This window comes from Mixophyes fleayi, chromosome 4, assembly GCF_038048845.1.
Source record: "Mixophyes fleayi isolate aMixFle1 chromosome 4, aMixFle1.hap1, whole genome shotgun sequence".
Lineage (NCBI taxonomy): Eukaryota > Metazoa > Chordata > Amphibia > Anura > Limnodynastidae > Mixophyes > Mixophyes fleayi.
Window position 1 is genome coordinate 334,513,200 of NC_134405.1, and position 21,030 is coordinate 334,534,229.

Here is a 21,030-nt window from a genome sequence, read left to right on the forward strand (position 1 = left end):
TGATCAGTATACCGTGCAGAGCCCATTCTGGTGATCAGTATACCGTGCAGAGCCCATTCTGGTGATCAGTACACCATGCAGAGCCCATTCTGGTGATCAGTATACCATGCAGAGCACTTTCTGGTGATCAGTACACCATGCAGAGCACATTCTGGTGATCAGTATACCATGCAGAGCCCATTCTGGTGATCAGTATACCGTGCAGGGCCCATTCTGGTGATCAGTATACCATGCAGAGCCCATTCTGGTGATCAGTATACCATGCAGAGCCCATTCTGGTGATCAGTACACCGTGCAGAGCCCATTCTGGTGATCAGTACACCATGCAGAGCCCATTCTGGTGATCAGTATACCATGCAGAGCCCATTCTGGTGATCAGTATACCGTGCAGGGCCCATTCTGGTGATCAGTATACCGTGCAGAGCCCATTCTGGTGATCAGTACACCATGCAGAGCCCATTCTGGTGATCAGTATACCATGCAGAGCCCATTCTGGTGATCAGTATACCGTGCAGGGCCCATTCTGGTGATCAGTATACCGTGCAGAGCCCATTCTGGTGATCAGTATACCGTGCAGAGCCCATTCTGGTGATCAGTATACCGTGCAGAGCCCATTCTGGTGATCAGTATACCGTGCAGAGCCCATTCTGGTGATCAGTATACCGTGCAGGGCCCATTCTGGTGATCAGTATACCGTGCAGAGCCCATTCTGGTGATCAGTATACCATGCAGAGCCCATTCTGGTGATCAGTACACCATGCAGAGCCCATTCTGGTGATCAGTATACCGTGCAGAGCCCATTCTGGTGATCAGTATACCGTGCAGAGCCCATTCTGGTGATCAGTACACCATGCAGAGCCCATTCTGGTGATCAGTATACCATGCAATGCCCTTTCTGGTGATCAGTACACCATGCGGAGCACATTCTGGTGATCAGTATACCGTGCAGGGCCCATTCTGGTGATCAGTATACCATGCAGAGCCCATTCTGGTGATCAGAATACCATGCAGAGCCCATTCTGGTGATCAGTACACCGTGCAGAGCCCATTCTGGTGATCAGTACACCATGCAGAGCCCATTCTGGTGATCAGTATACCATGCAGAGCCCATTCTGGTGATCAGTATACCGTGCAGGGCCCATTCTGGTGATCAGTATACCGTGCAGAGCCCATTCTGGTGATCAGTACACCATGCAGAGCCCATTCTGGTGATCAGTATACCATGCAGAGCCCATTCTGGTGATCAGTATACCGTGCAGGGCCCATTCTGGTGATCAGTATACCGTGCAGAGCCCATTCTGGTGATCAGTATACCGTGCAGAGCCCATTCTGGTGATCAGTATACCATGCAGAGCCCATTCTGGTGATCAGTATACCATGCAGAGCCCAATCTGGTGATCAGTATACCATGCAGAGCCCATTCTGGTGATCAGTATACCATGCAGAGCCCATTCTGGTGATCAGTACACCATGCAGAGCCCATTCTGGTGATCAGTATACTGTGCAGAGCCCATTCTGGTGAACAGTATACCATGCAGAGCCCATTCTGGTGATCAGTATACCGTGCAGGGCCCATTCTGGTGATCAGTACACCATGCAGAGCCCATTCTGGTGATCAGTATACCATGCAGAGCCCATTCTGGTGATCAGTATACCGTGCAGGGCCCATTCTGGTGATCAGTATACCGTGCAGAGCCCATTCTGGTGATCAGTATACCGTGCAGAGCCCATTCTGGTGATCAGTATACCATGCAGAGCCCATTCTGGTGATCAGTATACCATGCAGAGCCCAATCTGGTGATCAGTATACCATGCAGAGCCCATTCTGGTGATCAGTATACCATGCAGAGCCCATTCTGGTGATCAGTACACCATGCAGAGCCCATTCTGGTGATCAGTATACCATGCAGAGCCCATTCTGGTGAACAGTACACCGTGCAGAGCCCATTCTGGTGATCAGTATACCGTGCAGAGCCCATTCTGGTGATCAGTATACCGTGCAGAGCCCATTCTGGTGATCAGTACACCATGCAGAGCCCATTCTGGTGATCAGTATACCGTGCAGAGCCCATTCTGGTGATCAGTATACCGTGCAGAGCCCATTCTGGTGATCAGTACACCGTGCAGAGCCCATTCTGGTGATCAGTATACCGTGCAGAGCCCATTCTGGTGATCAGTATACCATGCAGAGCCCATTCTGGTGATCAGTACACCGTGCAGAACCCATTCTGGTGATCAGTACACCGTGCAGAGCCCATTCTGGTGATCAGTATACCGTGCAGAGCCCATTCTGGTGATCAGTATACCATGCAGAGCCCATTCTGGTGATCAGTATACCATGCAGAGCCCATTCTGGTGATCAGTACACCGTGCAGAGCCCATTCTGGTGATCAGTATACCGTGCAGAGCCCATTCTGGTGATCAGTATACCGTGCAGAGCCCATTCTGGTGATCAGTACACCGTGCAGAGCCCATTCTGGTGATCAGTATACCATGCAGAGCCCATTCTGATGATCAGTATACCATGCAGAGCCCATTCTGGTGATCAGTATACCATGCAGAGCCCTTTCTGGTGATCAGTATACCATGCAGAGCCCTTTCTGGTGCTCAGTACACCATGCAGAGCCCTTTCTGGTGATCAGTATACCATGCAGAGCCCATTCTGGTGATCAGTACACCGTGCAGAGCCCATTCTGGTGATCAGTACGCCGTGCAGAGCCCTTTCTGGTGATCAGTACGCCATGCAGAGCCCTTTCTGGTGCTCAGTACGCCATGCAGAGCCCATTCTGGTGATCAGTATACCATGCAGAGCCCTTTCTGGTGATCAGTACACCATGCAGAGCCCATTCTGGTGATCAGTATACCGTGCAGAGCCCATTCTGGTGATCAGTATACCGTGCAGAGCCCATTCTGGTGATCAGTACACCATGCAGAGCCCATTCTGGTGATCAGTATACCATGCAGAGCCCTTTCTGGTGATCAGTACACCATGCAGAGCACATTCTGGTGATCAGTATACCGTGCAGGGCCCATTCTGGTGATCAGTATACCATGCAGAGCCCATTCTGGTGATCAGTATACCATGCAGAGCCCATTCTGGTGATCAGTACTCCGTGCAGAGCCCATTCTGGTGATCAGTATACTGTGCAGAGCCCATTCTGGTGATCAGTACACCATGCAGAGCCCATTCTGGTGATCAGTATACCATGCAGAGCTCATTCTGGTGATCAGTATACCGTGCAGGGCCCATTCTGGTGATCAGTATACCGTGCAGAGCCCATTCTGGTGATCAGTATACCATGCAGAGCCCATTCTGGTGATCAGTATACCATGCAGAGCCCATTCTGGTGATCAGTATACCGTGCAGGGCCCATTCTGGTGATCAGTATACCATGCAGAGCCCATTCTGGTGATCAGTATACCATGCAGAGCCCATTCTGGTGATCAGTATACCGTGCAGGGCCCATTCTGGTGATCAGTACACCATGCAGAGCCCATTCTGGTGATCAGTATACCATGCAGAGCCCATTCTGGTGCTCAGTACACCATGCAGAGCCCATTCTGGTGATCAGTACACCGTGCAGAGCCCATTCTGGTGATCAGTACACCGTGCAGAGCCCTTTCTGGTGATCAGTATACCGTGCAGAGCCCATTCTGGTGATCAGTACACCGTGCAGAGCCCATTCTGGTGATCAGTACACCGTGCAGAGCCCATTCTGGTGATCATTATACCATGCAGAGCCCATTCTGGTGATCAGTACACCGTGCAGAGCCCATTCTGGTGATCAGTACACCGTGCAGGGCCCATTCTGGTGATCAGTATACTGTGCAGAGCCCATTCTGGTGATCAGTACACCGTGCAGAGCCCATTCTGGTGATCAGTACACTGTGCAGGGCCCATTCTGGTGATCAGTATACTGTGCAGGGCCCATTCTGGTGATCAGTACACTGTGCAGGGCCCATTCTGGTGATCAGTACACTGTGCAGGGCCCATTCTGGTGATCAGTACACCGTGCAGAGCCCATTCTGGTGATCAGTACACCGTGCAGAGCCCATTCTGGTGATCAGTATAGCATGCAGAGCCCATTCTGGTGATCAGTACACCATGCAGAGCCCATTCTGGTGATCAGTACACCATGCAGAGTCCATTCTGGTGATCAGTACACCATGCAGAGCCCATTCTGGTGATCAGTATACCGTGCAGAGCCCATTCTGGTGATCAGTATACCGTGCAGAGCCCATTCTGGTGATCAGTACACCGTGCAGAGCCCATTCTGGTGATCAGTACACCGTGCAGAGCCCATTCTGGTGATCAGTATACCGTGCAGAGCCCATTCTGGTGATCAGTATACCGTGCAGAGCCCATTCTGGTGATCAGTACACCGTGCAGAGCCCATTCTGGTGATCAGTATACCGTGCAGAGCCCATTCTGGTGATCAGTATACTATGCAGAGCCCATTCTGGTGATCAGTATACCGTGCAGAGCCCAATCTGGTGATCAGTACACCGTGCAGAGCCCATTCTGGTGATCAGTATACCATGCAGAGCCCTATGTGATGATCAGTACACCATGCAGAGTCCATTCTGGTGATCAGTACACCATGCAGAGCCCATTCTGGTGATCAGTACACCATGCAGAGCCCATTCTGGTGATCAGTACACCATGCAGAGCCCTTTCTGGTGATCAGTACACCATGCAGAGCCCTTTCTGGTGATCAGTATACTGTGCAGAGCCCATTCTGGTGATCAGTATACTGTGCAGAGCCCATTCTGGTGATCAGTATACCATGCAGAGCCCATTCTGGTGAACAGTACACCGTGCAGAGCTCATTCTGGTGATCAGTATACCATGCAGAGCCCATTCTGGTGATCAGTATACCATGCAGAGCCCATTCTGGTGATCAGTATACCATGCAGAGCCCATTCTGGTGATCAGTATACCATGCAGAGCCCATTCTGGTGATCAGTATACCATGCAGAGCCCTATGTGGTGATCAGTACACCATGCAGAGCCCATTCTGGTGATCAGTACACCATGCAGAGCCCATTCTGGTGATCAGTACACCATGCAGAGCCCATTCTGGTGATCAGTACACCATGCAGAGCCCTTTCTGGTGATCAGTACACCATGCAGAGCCCTTTCTGGTGATCAGTATACTGTGCAGAGCCCATTCTGGTGATCAGTATACCGTGCAGAGCCCATTCTGGTGATCAGTATACTGTGCAGAGCCCATTCTGGTGATCAGTATACCATGCAGAGCCCATTCCGGTGATCAGTATACCGTGCAGAGCCCATTCTGGTGATCAGTATTCCGTGCAGAGCCCATTCTGGTGATCAGTATACCACGCAGAGCCCATTCTGGTGATCAGTACACCATGCAGGGCCCATTCTGGTGATCAGTATACCACGCAGAGCCCATTCTGGTGGTCAGTATACCACGCAGAGCCCATTCTGGTAATCAGTATACTTTAACCCCATTGAACACCTTTGGGATAAACTGGAACAGAGATTGTGATCCAGGCCTTCTCGTCCAACATCAGTGCCTGACCTCATAAACGCTCTACAGAATGAATGGGCACACATTCCCACAGACACACTCCAACATCTTGTGGAAGCCTTCAGAGAAGAGTGGAAACTGTTATCACTGCACAAGGGGGACCAACTCCATAGTAAAGTATATGTATTTGAATACAATGTCATTACAGTCTGTAACAAATCGCGTCCGCCGGAAGAGCCGCCGCGACTCACATCCGTTGGTGCCAGGCGTGCCGGCCGTCTCCATGACGACCGGGACGTCACTTCCGCCTCCTACGTCCCGGTTGCCTGGGCAACAACCGGGACGCTTTAACTCCACTGCCGCAGCGCCCGGCCAGCGGTCTGACACCCGGGCGCATGCGAGCAGTAAGAGGTAATGTTTTGCTTCATTTTTTGTGTATGTAGACTCTGTGGTTGAGTCTTTCTGCTGCAGCTCTGTTTGGCGCTGTTTTGAAGATTATTCTGTTTTTTACTGTCTGGTTCTCTGTATATTATGCAGCAGTGAGGGGCCTTATTACACTCTCTCCTATTGGCTCTCCTTACTATTTAAGGCAGTGAGGACAGAGCCTCATTGCCAGTTATAGCTTCCTGTGTAGCTAGGCTCCTGTTCCTGTTTCCCTGCTCCTGTGCTGTATTCTAGTTTGGATTTCCCGTGTAGGACCCCTGGCTTGTTTCTGGACCTCGTTGTATTGCCTGTGACCCCTGACCTCGGCTCGTTATCTGGTATCGCTGTCTGCTGCCGGCCCTTGACCTTTGCTTGGATTTCACGCTGCTGTGTACTACCTCACTCTACCCCTGGGTTCTCCCCAGTCAGTGCACATTTCACGACCCTCCATTGTCTGCAGCCAAGTCTGTCCCCACCACTAGGGGCTCAAGCGAACACCAGACTTCGGAGCAGACTCCGTGTTTTGTCGTGCTGACTGGAGGGGTTCCTAACACAGTCCCTGTTGGTGTAATGGTCAAACGTCCGAATACTTTTGTCCATATAGCGTATGATAAGCTCTGGCCCATCACCCCACCCATCTATCCATAGGAGTATTTAATCAGAGCAGTCTGGTTCCTACCAATGCTCCTTGCAGTTTAGAGGCACAAAACGAAGCCCTATATTATAAAATTATAAATTATTAGTGTATGTACCCATCTGAAAGAGGTCACCTTGACGTGGCAGATGGGCATCCACAGTTTGATCAAATTGTGCACCAAGTTCCTTGTATTTATTCTAGTTGTTCTATTATAGAGTTTATATAACTGCAGCGTTTAACATATATCTGTCTTTAGTTTGTATAAATATGGTCCTAGTGCTTAAAGGGGGCACCAGCATCTTGGATTGTGTAAATATAAGTATGTGAATTTATAAAAACATATGTGAATAACTTTAAATGAAGGGAATGGATGGTTGATCAATAAAGGGAAAGAAAGAGGGGATAGGGAGAGAAAAAGTGTGAGAAATACATGGGATTAACATCGGAGGGAGGGTAGGAAGGGATAAAAAATTGTGCAGACTTATAACCATTACAGAAAAGGATGAAGACGACCAACTGCAAAATAACATCTGAATTGTTCCCTTCTCTTCTGTGTCTCCTGGAACGTCCGGAGTACAGGAAAGAAGATCACACTCCAGATTCTCCTTTCTGTACTGATCCATGGGGTCCAAACTTAGGTGAAATTGAATTGTCTATCTTGGAGCTGATAGGTGATTTATTTTCCATCCTAGCAACGAAACCAACTAAAGGGGAGATGTTACTAACCAGCTTTCTCTTTGTGCGCCGTTGTTTGTTTAATCCCGCTACACATCGGATGCAGTTTTAGGCCAAACATTTGGTTTTACCTCTAAACATCTGAAAGATTCCAGTGCTACCAAATATCGGGGCCCCGCTATCAAGGGAAGAAGAGGGGCCCAGAAAAAATGATTGGGGCCCTGCACCTAGGGATTACTGGCCCAATAATGAGAAACATTGGGCCCCTCCTGGTACCCCTGGCCGGTGGGTACTAGGGGAAGCATGTGACAATATAGTGCAAGCATGTGTGGCACTACAACTGCCAGCATGCACTCGCCACCCGTGACCATTACAGCATGCTGGCCCTTGTAGAACTACAAGCTCCAGCATTCAACAAGTGTGCACTACAAGTTTTGCTTCCGTAATAAATGGTAAAGTATTGCCCCGGTTATTATAGAAACAAATAATAGTGTCCCTATTATTATATAAGCAAATAATAGTGCCCCTGCTGAAGCTGGGATGGTTGGGAGGTAGGGCTTACAGTCTAGAGCTTTGTTTTATGTCCTCCAGCTGTTATTCCGGGTCATCTCAGTTCTTTCCTCGCTCACGTCTTTAACCCTTATGCCTCCACGCACGCCATGGCCTGTACACTTCTCTCTCTCTCTCCCTCCCCTCTCTCTCTCCTCTCTCTCTCCACTCTCTCTCCCACTCCTCTCTCTCTCTCCCCTCTCTCTCCCACTCCTCTGTCCCTCCCCTCTCTCTCTCCCCTTTCTCTCTCTCTCTCTCTCTCTCTCTCTCCCACTCCTCTCTCCCTCCCCTCTCTCTCTCTCCTCTCTCTCTCTCCTCTCTCTCTCTCTCTCCCTCCCCTTTCTCTCTCTCTCCCCTCTCTCTCTCTCTCTCTCCCCTCTCTCTCTCTCTCTCCCCTTTCTCTCTCTCTCCTCTCTCTCTCCCTCCCCTTTCTCTCTCTCTCCTCTCTCTCTCTCTCTCTCTCTCTCTCTCTCCCTCCCACTCCTCTCTCTCTCTCTCTCTCTCTCCTCCCCTTTCTCTCTCTCTCTCTCTCTCTCTCCCTCCCCTTTCTCTCTCCTCTCTATCTCTCTCTCTCCCTCCCCTTTCTCTCTCCTCTCTCTCCACTCTCTCTCCCACTCCTCTCTCTCTCCCACTCCTCTGTCCCTCCCCTCTCTCTCTCTCTCTCCCCCCTTTCTCTCTCTCTCTCTCTCTCTCCCACTCCTCTCTCCCTCCCCTCTCTCTCCTCTCTCTCTCCTCTTTCTCTCTCTCTCTCCCTCCCCTTTCTCTCTCTCTCCTCTCTCTCTCTCTCTCCTCTCTCTCTCTCTCTCTCTCTCTCTCTCTCTCTCCCTCCCCTTTCTCTCTCTCTCCTCTCTCTCTCTCTCTCTCTCCCACTCCTCTCTCTCTCCCCCCCTCTCTCTCCCACTCCTCTGTCCCTCCCCTCTCTCTCTCTCTCTCTCCCCTTTCTCTCTCTCTCTCCCACTCCTCTCTCCCTCCTCTCTCTCTCTCTCTCTCCCCTTTCTCTCTCTCTCTCTCTCTCTCTCTCTCTCTCTCTCTCTCTCTCTCTCTCTCTCTCTCTCTCTCTCCCTCCCCTTTCTCTCTCCTCTCTATCTCTCTCCACCTCTCTCTCCCTCCCCTTTTTCTCTCCTCTCTATCTCTCTCTCTCTCTCCCTCCCCTTTCTCTCTCCTCTCTCTCTCTCTCTCTCTCTCTTCCTCCCCTTTCTCTCTCCCTCTCTCTCTTTCTCCTCTTTACACGGGACATCGGTACCAGTGCCAGGATCGTAGATGTCAGCTCCACTCTCTATGCTGCATTTCTGCTATGAAACGTTTCACGAGTCAGTGTCACAATTGAGCCTTTATGTTTCCAGAATATCAATAAATAAACTGTTTTTTCTTCACGGTGGAGCCCAGAATCTTGTTACATATTGATGCCCGTTGCTCCCATCCTGTGCAGATCTAATGCCAGGTACAACCGTTGGTCTGTAGACGTCTTTACATTGTGGTCACCCTCAGGAAGGGCATTATTGATCTATTAGTTCTGCTGTTCGGTGGGTGAGATTATCTGTAAATACCTTATGTGTTGTCCTTTACAATGAGCAGCGTTCGTCATGTTGACTAAAGGTTAGACATAAAATAGATGAAGATATGTACACAATAGTTATTTTACCTCTACTCTGAGCTGAGCCAAGTTCACCTGAGGTAACCAAGTCCTTCAGGTTTTTCTACCTAAGTTTAAACCAAGAGGATCCAACTTTCTTTGAATGGGGTAATTGTCACAACTTTTTTTTCTTACTTAAACACCCTTGAATGTCACATTTTGAGCATTAATTTAGTAATTTAAAATGTTTATTTAAGTAGTGCTATCAACCAACGAGAATTTTGCATTAATATCTAAAATATAATTGACCTTTGCAACTCAAGGTGACCACACACACGTGACACTTCTACTCGTTTTAACTGACACAGATTTTTTTTCTTAAACAATCTTTTGTCATTGCAGGAATTTTGCACACAATGGGGAGTCGTTAAGGCAGTTATACTGAGCGCAGCGTGCGTTTGTTATAAAACCAACGCAAATCGGCTCTGCGTACTCCTGACTCAACGAGGAGCGGATCTAAAGATACGTGTGGTGGTGACTACGGGTGTAGGTTCACTCTGCTGTACTACACCAGACGTGGCAGGATGCATACAATACGTATGTAAGGTCCAGTGGGGGGGAGGGGATGTCCGAACGCATAAAACAGCAACAAGCGAAGAGGGCCCGTTCTCATGTGCCGGGCACTCATTTTGCTGTAAGGGAAAGGTGGAAAGACGGGCGGTGCTGCTTCACAAAGTGAGCACACAATGGGAACAGGCCTCGTCGGGCTATACTCACGGACGCAAGTCTACGATGGCGACTCCCTCTATTCCGGTTGCTGCAGGGGTTCCCACTCACCAGGGTCTTCCGAAGACCTTGTCTGAAAGCCAATGCCTGAAAAAAAAGGAGACCAAGCCAAACAGAACAATTCCCTTCCCCAACACTTCAGGTACTCACCCAATCCTGAGGAACCGCTACGGGACGCACCGTACCTTTCTCATCCGCGACCGGGGTTTTCTCACTCACCCGCTCTCGGTCGTCCTTGTCCACTGACACTTTGTCGCTATGCAATACTCCGCCCGCGGCCTGAGGACCGGCAGTTAAGCCCGACTTGCCCTGGGGCTCAGGACTTTAATTGCCCTTCTGGACAGATGGAGGGGCTTTGTAAGCCACTCTAGAAACTTTACCACTGAACTATCAAGGGACCAAGTGTCCCCTACGCTACTCCGAGACCTAGCGTCTTACTTTACCTGGGCCAAACGCACACTACCAACTATAAGGGCCTACTGCCCTGCTAACCATCAGGACCTTCTGTCCCTCTAACCGCAAGGACCCAATGTCCTTGTTGCACTACAGGGCAGCAGCCCTGTTACTCTGGCAGGAGCCTATCGCTCCCCTCACTCAGAAGCCTGTGCCTTTCTGCAATGAAGGACGTGGCGCCCTACTAGACTCAAGTGCCTGGCGCCCTACTAGACTCAAGTGCCTGGCGCCCTACTAGACTCAAGGGCGTGGCACCCTACTAGACTCAAGGGCCTGGCACCCTTCTAAACCTCCGGGGCCTGGCGCTCTCCTAAACCTCCAGGGCCTTGGGCCCCCCTCATCACTAACGGCGGGGCCTAGTGCCCCGCCCTGACTAACTATGGGGCCTGGTGCCTGTGACTAACCCTAAATTGGCTCGCGATGGGCCAAAAGTTCAAAAGGCCCTGTTTTGTTGAAATCTCTCCATCTTGAGAATTATATGAGAGAAAATCTACAGGAGAAGTATCTATGTGACACAAACAGACCAGGTATGATGATTATGTGGCGGATTACACCATTATTTGTGTAAGTTAATACTATGGTGTGAATACATGTTTTTAGTCACATCTTTCTGCATGACCCACTATAAAATCACATGGAGGGGTCTTTCTGACTTCACAAAATAATTTTTGAAAGTTAGACTAAAACACTTGAGGTGTGCCTGAATAAGGGGAATACCACTTGATACATTCTGATACATGTTTCTTCTTTGTTTTGAGGATATTAATACCAACAGGACTTTTATTCCTACAAGTACTGGTACTTATTTTCAACATATGGGAGAAGAATTTGAGTATCCAATGGAAATATATCTAGGTGGATTATTTGATTAATTCCTGGATAACTAATTGTATGGACTTATAGATAACTTTGGACTTTATTACATCATATATCTTTATGAGCAAAAGTTTAGCGCCGTATGTTATACAGTCCTTGTCTTATACTTGTTCTGCCCTGAAATCTTCACATTCCTGTCACAATGACACTGCAATGCTCTGATGTGGGCTGAGCTGGCTGTATGCCCGTCTCCTCGCTCACAGTTCTGGGATTGGTTGGTGGATTCCTCATACTCCGCTCGGTATACATACAACAAGTCCAGGCAGACGGGAGGGTGGGGCACCTAGTGTATATAAAATATATTTATAAAGTCAGGATATAACAGAGCATTGTGCACTGTCGGAGGGATACAAACAGCCATGGCTCTCGCTTCCTACGTAGTATTGAATGATGGACATAAAATGCCAGTCCTTGTATTTGGCACATTTGCCCCGGCGACGGTGAGTGAGGGCAGGAGGGTGGCTGCATTGTAATAACGACTGGTTCACTGGAGGAGAAATTCGGATGGTATCATCTAATATGCAGTTAGTCATCGCGTACTTTAACATGCAGAGTTTTGGAATACAGATTTCTTTTTAACTCTTGTTAACAATATATCGTACCTCTACCCAGTCCCTGTTTGGGAACCAAACTCCCCTGTCCTTCCTTCCCTCTAAATTTACCCCTACTTTGGTTCGGATAGATCTGTACGGATAAACTCTTCCCTTGGCTTTATAGTGCCTCCTAATAGTATAACAGTGCCACTATAGGCACTTAGTATTTTAGTGGTTTTCAACTACTTTTTGCAAACTGAGTCATTAAGAAGAGCAAAGCATAAAAAAAGGAGTAACTTTGCACCTGGGCAAAACCATGCTGCATTGGAGGGGAGGTAAATTTAAAATGTGATGACAGATTTATAACTGGGGTAGGGCATGTCCTAGATCAACTTTAAATTTCAGTGTAAAAATAAAGCTATCAAGTATTTGTGTGTTACATGAAAAAACAGCCAGTATTTAACTTATGTGCAAAATAATAAACTAATTTGCACCCCTTGCATTGTAACATGGTTTGTCCAGGAGCAAATTTACTCCTTTTTTTGTGCGTTGCTCTCCTTAATGACTAAGGCCCCAAATTATTATTAAGTTTGGGGGGGATGAGATCGTTTGGTAGAATATTGTACATATATTTTATACAGGTAAGACCAGCAAACATAATACAGTTTTTCATGGTTTTTACATTAATAAAGTTCTAGAAAGTTATCCTAGAAATGAATAGGCTAGATATCCCACGAATGGGAAAAGCAAATATGTTTTGTTTCTGTGTGATGTAATGCAGTTATAGTGCTCTTTTTACTTTACTTTTATACAGAAAACCCCCTACTGTTAGTATTGGTAGATTCAGTATAACCTGGATCTCACTTAGATCCAGGTTACACTGGTTCAGTCACTGCTGACAGGAATGAGAGATCTGAAACAGCTTGGAAAGTAGTGAAAGGAGGAGCTGTGAGGAGGACTTAAGGGTGATGCCGACGTGGTTTGGCAATTTAGGCATGAAATAACCAGTATACACATGTTTTAAGATCAGCCACTACGAGAGAGAACTCTAGTTTCTATTTCAACTTTTAGTTCAATTTTAATGCAGGAACATGACTTATGTCTTATTTCTTGCAGTATACCAAGGAACAAGCCTGCGCAAGTACAAAGATCGCCATTGAAGTTGGATATCGTCACATTGACGGCGCTTTTATATACGGCAATGAGGCGGCGATTGGCCAGGCAATTAGAGAAAAGATTGCTGAGGGAACTGTGAAAAGAGAGGATATTTTCTATACTGGAAAGGTAACGGAAACGACTGAGAATCTAAAAACCAGGTCATCTAAATCTCTGAATTCATCCATCTCCTCAGACATCTTCAATTCCACTTTTTAAAAGGATTAGTATGAAACAGAAAATGTAAAGGCTTACATAGAAACACGTGCATGCTCACACACACATGGAAATGCGTTACATGTGCATGCTCACACATACGGAAATATGTTACATATGCAGGCTCACACACAGGGAAACACGTTACATATGCATGCTCACACACACACGGAAATGAGTTACATATGCATGCTCACACACACACACACAGAAACGCGTTACATATGCATGCTCACACACAGGGAAACACGTTACATATGCATGCTCACACACACACGGAAATGAGTTACATATGCATGCTCACACACACACACAGAAACGCGTTACATATGCATGCTCACACACACACACAGAAACGCGTTACATATGCATGCTCACACACACAGAAACGCGTTACATAAGCATGCTCACACACACACACAGAAATGTGTTACATATGCATGCTCACACACACACGGAAACGCGTTACATATTCATGCTCACACACACGGAAATGAGTTACATATGCATGCTCACACACACACACGGAAACACGTTACATATGCATGCTCAGACACACACAGAAACGCGTTACATATGCATGCTCACACACACAGAAACGTGTTACATATGCATGCTCACACACACACGGAAATGAGTTACATATGCATGCTTACACACACACAGAAACGCGTTACATATGCATGCTCACACACACACACAGAAACGCGTTACATATGCATGCTCACACACACAGAAACGCGTTACATAAGCATGCTCCCACACACAGAAACGCGTTACATATGCATGCTCACACACACACAGAAACGCGTTACATAGGCATGCTCCCACACACAGAAACGCGTTACATATGCATGCTCACACACACACACAGAAACGCATTACATAAGCATGCTCCCACACACAGAAACGCGTTACATAAGCATGCTCCCACACACAGAAACGCGTTACATAAGCATGCTCACACACACAGAAACACGTTACATAAGCATGCTCACACACACGGAAACACGTTACATAAGCATGCCAAGACAGAATTCTATAATTTTCCATAATATTTTCCCTGTTAGTCAGTGGTTGACATTTGTTTACCAGTTACCAATGTATAGAAATATGACTGTTAGTGCAGACTAATTCATTCTCCTATGTTTACTGAACATTTATATACAAATCATTGTTCAAAGACCAGTATAGTCTCCTCTACTTCTATATTCTTATGAATATTGGTTAGTAGCTCCATCGTGTGTAGGTCATAGGTCCACATGATCAAATCCAGTTCACCAGTTTATTTTCAATTTGCTTTTGCAGCTTTGGAATACTAATCACGCCCCTGACAGGGTCCGTCCAGCTCTTGAAAAAACTCTGAAGGATTTGCAACTGAATTATATCGATCTGTTCCTAATTCACACCCCTGTGGACTTTAAGGTTTGTTCATACATGTTGGTTGTTGTGAGTAACAGAACACCTCAGCTTATAACTGGTTGCTATGGACAACATAACACATCAGCTTATAACTGGTTGCTATGGGCAACATAACACCTCAGTTTATAACTGGTTGCTGTGAGTAACAGAACACCTCAGCTTATAACTGGTTGCTATGGGTAATAGAACATATCATCTTATAACTGGTTGCTATGGGTAACAGAACACCTCACTTTATAACTTGTTGCTATGGGTAACAGAGCACCTCAGCTTATAACTGGTTGCTATGGGTAACAGAACACCTCAGCTTATAACTGTTTGCTATGGGTAACAGAACACCTCAGCTTATAACTGGTTGCTATGGGCAACATAACACCTCAGCTTATAACTGGTTGCTATGGGTAGCAGAACACCTCAGCTTATAAATAGTTGCTATGGGTAACAGAACACCTCAGTTTATAAATGGTTGCTATGGGTTACAGAACACCACAGCTTATAACTGGTTGCTATGGGTAACAGCATATACAGCCAATTAATCAGGGCTGGCGATAATAGTGTTGGTTCCCCAGTTGGCACCCCCTCCTCCTCCTCAGAATGGGCACCAACCCCTATTGAGATGGTGCCCCCACCCCACTTGCTTTTTACCTGGATAAGTGGAATCATTTCCCTCCTTTAGTGTTTTAGGTGCCCCCTAGCCATTGGCACACTAGGCGACTGCATTTGATATGTTTTAAATATTTTTTTTCTGGGAACATAATTACCATACAGAGGATTGTGTTTCCCTTCCGTTACAGTCTATATGTTTGTCCTTTTTTTTAGTACAGATTGGAAAATAAATGCAAATGTCTGTTTGATTGCTGTGAGTAACAGCAACTTCTATCCTGTGCACCATAAATGTTCCCATCTCTCTCTGCAAACAAAGGATGGTTTATTAAAGAAATAAATGCACATTGTATCCATCACTTCCATGCTGGACAGATGCAACCATTTATAACATGTCTTGTTTAATGGCCAAAAAGTGAAATTCAGTGATACCGATCCCTGTGTACACACTAATCACATTTTACAGGATTTACCATCAGATCTGTGCTCTTCATCTGTCATAACCAACGGCTGAAAAGATGGAGACTCTGCACCCTCCATAGAGATCTATGGTCACTGCCGGTCCTGAGTGCAGACACACTGCAGGATTGGAACGACATCGTTCCATTCTTGGACGTCAATTTAAGTTTGGTTTAAAAATCAAATGAAACGATACAATGAGCTTTGGAAAGACAATCGTTCATCGTTGCAGTGTACACACTAATGTGATATCGGGCTGAAGGGTCGTTTACACTGTGATTGGTCCAATAATCAGCTGAAAAACCAGTTGTGTGTACACAGCCTTAAGAAAGACTTTGCACAATCTGGGCACACAGTGCTATATTTAGCAGGACGATAAACACACTGTAAATATCATTGTTGCATTATAATGTAGATCTGAACTGTTTGAAGACATGTCTGAATATTGCATGTTCCTGTCACACGCAGCCTGGTGATGATCCCTTACCCAAGGATGACCAAGGAAAATTGATTTTTGGCAACATAGACCTGCGGGATACTTGGAAGGTACGATATGAGAACTGGTCGCTCTGTTTGTGGGATGTTTGCATTGCTCAGCAAATGAAGCCACTGATTCAGTTTTAAAGATTAGTAATACAATCAAGAAACAAACATTTTTATACTTCGTTCTTGGGAGGGACATGACGAATGTGGTCTCCATCCAACTATCTCCGTCCCCCTCCATTATTATCCCATAGGCTATGGGGCCCTTAAATCTCATTTAAATAATTGCGTCCTGCAAAAAAAAATGTTGTGTTTGCACGTGGATGCACAATAAGGCACAGTTGTGTGCTTTTCTATCTAGCAACACCCCGGATCACCCAACAAAACATGTTGCTTAAAATCGAGATAATTTGGCCAACGGTCATTTAAACTGCAAGAACCACAATTTTTTGCTCTTTCGTAAATAGCTCTTACTGGCTCATATGCAATGTGAGAGATGATTTTCTTCAAAAGTTATTATATGATAGAACAAAGATAAGATAAAGTGAAAATAAACCCTTTTGAAATACTTTTCATCAACAACATCACTTGTAAATATACAGAGACATTCAATGGGAATACAGCAACAATAATACAGAGATAGGGGAGGGGGCTGTAGGAGGGGAGAGAGGGAGAGGGAGGGGCAGTATAAGATGATGTGGGGGGGGGAGGGAGACAGGGGGGTAATAAGAGAGAAGTGAAGGGAAAGATTCCCGCTATTGGATATAGTTTAACTTTGAAGCCATTCTATAACTGTAACGGTTTAAATCTTGCAGTGCATCCGGCATCCTATAATATCCTGTGTGTTTATAAGCTGATTATAACTCAAGCAGGTTTATTATGCATCGCTGACTAAGTTGGCAATTTTTAGGCTTTGGAGGACTGTAAGGACGCCGGTCTTGTCAAGTCTCTCGGGGTCTCCAATTTCAACCGCAGACAAGTGGAGCTGATCCTCAACAAGCCGGGGTTGAAGTACAAACCAGTCTGTAACCAGGTAACTGTTACTTGTGATTAAATAAAACTATAGAACGTTGAGGCCTAAGCGTGCGCAATAAATATTATCACTTCTACTTCTATACTTTGTTTCAAAATAAGGTAAAAGTTTATGATGTTTCACCAGGAAAAAGTTTGGAATATTCCCGTGTCTAACGAGGTGATGTGTATCCCTCCATAGGTGGAGTGTCACATATACCTCAACCAAGCTAAAATGTTGGAGTTCTGCAAGTCCAGTGGCATCGTGATGGTGGGGTACAGCGTCCTGGGCTCCAGCAGAGCTGAGGACTGGTAAGAGTGGCCCTAGAGTCCCACATGCCCTCTAGAGAACACGATTATTTCCCGTCCTACTAACGCTAACTCGATAAATGTTTCATTGCCCGGATTAGCAAGTTATCATAAAGGGCAGAAATTTTACTTTGATCCGTTGCCCATTCTGTGTTACTTAGAGCTGCACTGTTAGTGGGCCCAGAGAGCTGCTTGTTCACCAGTTTAAAACGAAGCTGGGAAAGGGGGTGTGCCCCCCACGGACCCCTAGGTGTGTGAGTGACCCTGTCCCCCCTGTGAGGATGACCTAACACCAAGCTTCCTGGGGCCATGAGATGAACAACAGAGCCCCATGAAAAATAAATTGTTACATAATGAATGCAGCCCCCCTCCAACCAGATTTCAGGATTGGCTCTTTAATCTTAACCCAGTTTTTATTTTCTAGAGCAGTGTTTTCCAAACCCAGTCCTCAGGCACCCCTAGCAGTGCATGCTTTCCCTATCTCCAAGCCGGTATGATGGTATAATTATTTCACTTGCGACCTGGAAAATCTGCACCATTAGGGGTACTTGAGGACTGGGTTTGGGAAACACTGTTCTAGAGGTTGAAAAATCTGCTTTGACCCGATATCGCATTAGTGTGTATACTGCATCGATGAACGATTATTGTTCCAAAGCTCATCGTACCGTTTCAGTTGATTCTGAAACCAAATTAAAAATCTTGTTCAACAATGGATGTCGTTCCAATTCTGCAGTGTGTATGTACTCAGCACCAGCAGTGTCCATAGATCTCTATGGAGTGTACAGAGTCAGGATCTTTTCATGCTTGTGACAGATGAAGAGTACAGATCTGAGGGTAAATCGTGTAACACGTGTGTAGTGTGTACACAGGAATCAGAGTTTTGATTGGGACTTTTTTTTTCTAGTCGCTGATAAAATCGTTATAAATAACACATTGGGGATATGTTCTGTAGTGTGTACCCAGCCCTAGAGAAACACATTCTCTTTTACTCTGGTTGTGTTTTATTTGGCTATGACAGATATATCGGTAGATACACATAACTAGACCGCACCCAAAGTCAAACTAAAGCCTAAGAGGCTCAGCTCTTAAAACACAAACTATCAAACCAGCCGTTTGTAAATGTGAATCCACAAGGAGCGGACAGCTGAACTTCACATATAGTGATTGCACGTTATTAATGATAATGCATATAATATACAACGCTCATTTTGGGAACCGTTACGTCCTTTTTGGAATATTTTATTTTGTTAATGCGATTAATAAGGAGAACATCACTGGGCAGCCAACTGGACCAGGGCTATCAATCAGCTCTGTACATATAAGTATAATCACTTATTTGCTGAAGGTGTGTGTGCTCTCAAACTGATTGTAGCAGCCAAGGAATTTTTACAGACCCTGTATAACAACTCCCAACCTCAGCTACCGCAGCCACACCTACAGAAGCTATGCACTCTCAAAGTATTTTAAATAACTGGCCGACTTCCTAAAACATTTTATTTCTAGCTTCCCTCTGTGCTTTCTAACCTTGTCTATATATCTCAAGCCAATGTTTTTTCTTGCCTGAGATACAACACATAACTGGTCCACAGACACATTTGTATCCAATGCAGAACGCATAGCATTGTTGTGTCGAATCCCATGGCAACAACAGTGCCTCATGCCTTCTTCAGTCTCTTCATCTCCTACTGGCCTGCCTTTAAATATTGTTTGGGCTGGCCACACCCCTTCAATGCCGCAAGCCACGCCTTTTCTGTGCAGGGGGTGTGGTCAGCCGGGACACACTGCTTGCCCCCGGATTTCATTTTTAAAAAAAATCTTTCAAGTAAAACATCTGATTACCTTACCCTACAATTAAGCCTAATTTGCAGCCGAGTCTTCAGAATAAAGGCTGAATTGTTGCAGATTCTTGTTTCGTCTAACAGGACAAACCAGAATACTCCTCAATTGCTGGACGACCCCGTTCTAAATGAAATCGCCAAAAAGCACAGCCGCAGTCCGGCGCAGATAGCGATGAGGTACTTGCTGCAGAGACGGATTGTTATCATTGCAAAGAGCTTCAGCCCGGCCAGGATCAAGCAGAACTTTCAGGTGACAAAAATGGGCTACGGTCAAACGTACACTGATTTACATTTAAGGAGAATTAACCCATTGAAGTAGTGGTTTTCCCAAATCCAGTCCTCGGGGAGCCCTAAAAGTGCAGGATTTCCATATCTCCTTGTTGGAGCACAGGTGTAATCATTACTGACTGACACAATGTAGCAGATCCACAGGTGTTGTAATTATTTCACCTGTCACCTGGAAAACCTGCACTGTTAGGAGTCCTGGGGACTGGGCTTGAAAAAAACTGGGCTAAATTATTAATTTTTATCAAGTGTCTGATTTTCTTCTGTCGCCTCCCTTTCCAAAACATGTGTCAGCCATTTTCCAGATCTGCTTTGGTTTATCATAACCCTAGACGTATGCGGTTTAAATTTATAGTTGTCTAAATTTTGGCTATTTCTTCCAGGTTTTTGACTTTGAATTAAGTGGAGAAGACATGAAAAGTCTGGATGGAGTTAACAAGAATATACGTTACTTAAGTGTTGACGAGTAAGTCTCTCCCCCCCCCCCCCCTGTTAGTAAGTAATGTTATCATATATTGAAAGAAAACGTGACTTAACCAACCTCGTGTCCCTCAGGTGGAAGGAACACCCCAATTACCCATACTACGATGAGTATTGAGAGGACCGGATTCCCAGGCTAGTTCCGCAGCACCATAATCCCCTGGGAATGACCTGACAAGTCCAGCAGACACCAGCCCTCTACCATGATATGCAAAGATACAGTGTCCTCTACAGCACATCCTGCATCGATTCTGGATGGTGTAACAGGAAGACCTGTTGGCTTGTGTTTCAGTATATTAACTACAAAGTCAAATTAATTCTTACAGATGTATTTTTTTTACATGGGACATTTTGACTTTAGCTCACTGAAATTCAATCTTTGTCCACTGTGTTAACATTGAAATAAGAATGTTCTTATCACTCCTGATTCTTACACTTTAGGGACGATTCAATTAGCAGCAAGGTTCTGTAGTATCTTCCGCAAATTACGCTAATGACGAAATCACTCATTTTTGCTCGCACTCCTATGAGGTTAGAGCAAAGACGAGCCAAGGTCATTACTTGTGCACCAGGTGGAAACACAACGCGCAAGGATAGTAAGGAGCCTCGTTGCTGATTGAATTGCCATCGGGTGTATAATTTGTAATGACATTCCAGTACGATATGTTTTTGTAATGCAATAAAAGGTAGCTAAATATAAACATTTCACATAAATGTTTTTCTTATAAGACTATTAGATAAATCATATGGATGAGACCCTTTTCAT

General features: G+C 45.8%; 1 protein-coding gene across 2 annotated transcripts; it reads left to right on the forward strand.

The window, feature by feature from the left end:
• Positions 1-11,636: 11,636 nt before the first annotated feature.
• LOC142153150 (aldo-keto reductase family 1 member C1-like) lies at positions 11,637-20,965 on the forward strand. 2 transcript variants are annotated; one of them, XM_075210470.1, is made up of 9 exons: positions 11,637-11,744; positions 13,120-13,287; positions 14,683-14,799; positions 16,327-16,404; positions 17,252-17,374; positions 17,555-17,664; positions 19,584-19,749; positions 20,168-20,250; positions 20,340-20,965. In XM_075210470.1, the coding sequence occupies exons 1-9, from the start codon at positions 11,652-11,654 to the stop codon at positions 20,380-20,382; spliced, it is 981 nt and encodes a 326-aa protein (XP_075066571.1). In that variant the 5' UTR covers positions 11,637-11,651; the 3' UTR covers positions 20,383-20,965. The 2 variants fall into 2 exon arrangements, with proteins under 2 accessions (XP_075066571.1, XP_075066572.1); XM_075210471.1 differs by lacking the exon at positions 11,637-11,744 and adding an exon at positions 11,751-11,910.
• The last annotated feature ends 65 nt before the right edge of the window (positions 20,966-21,030 follow it).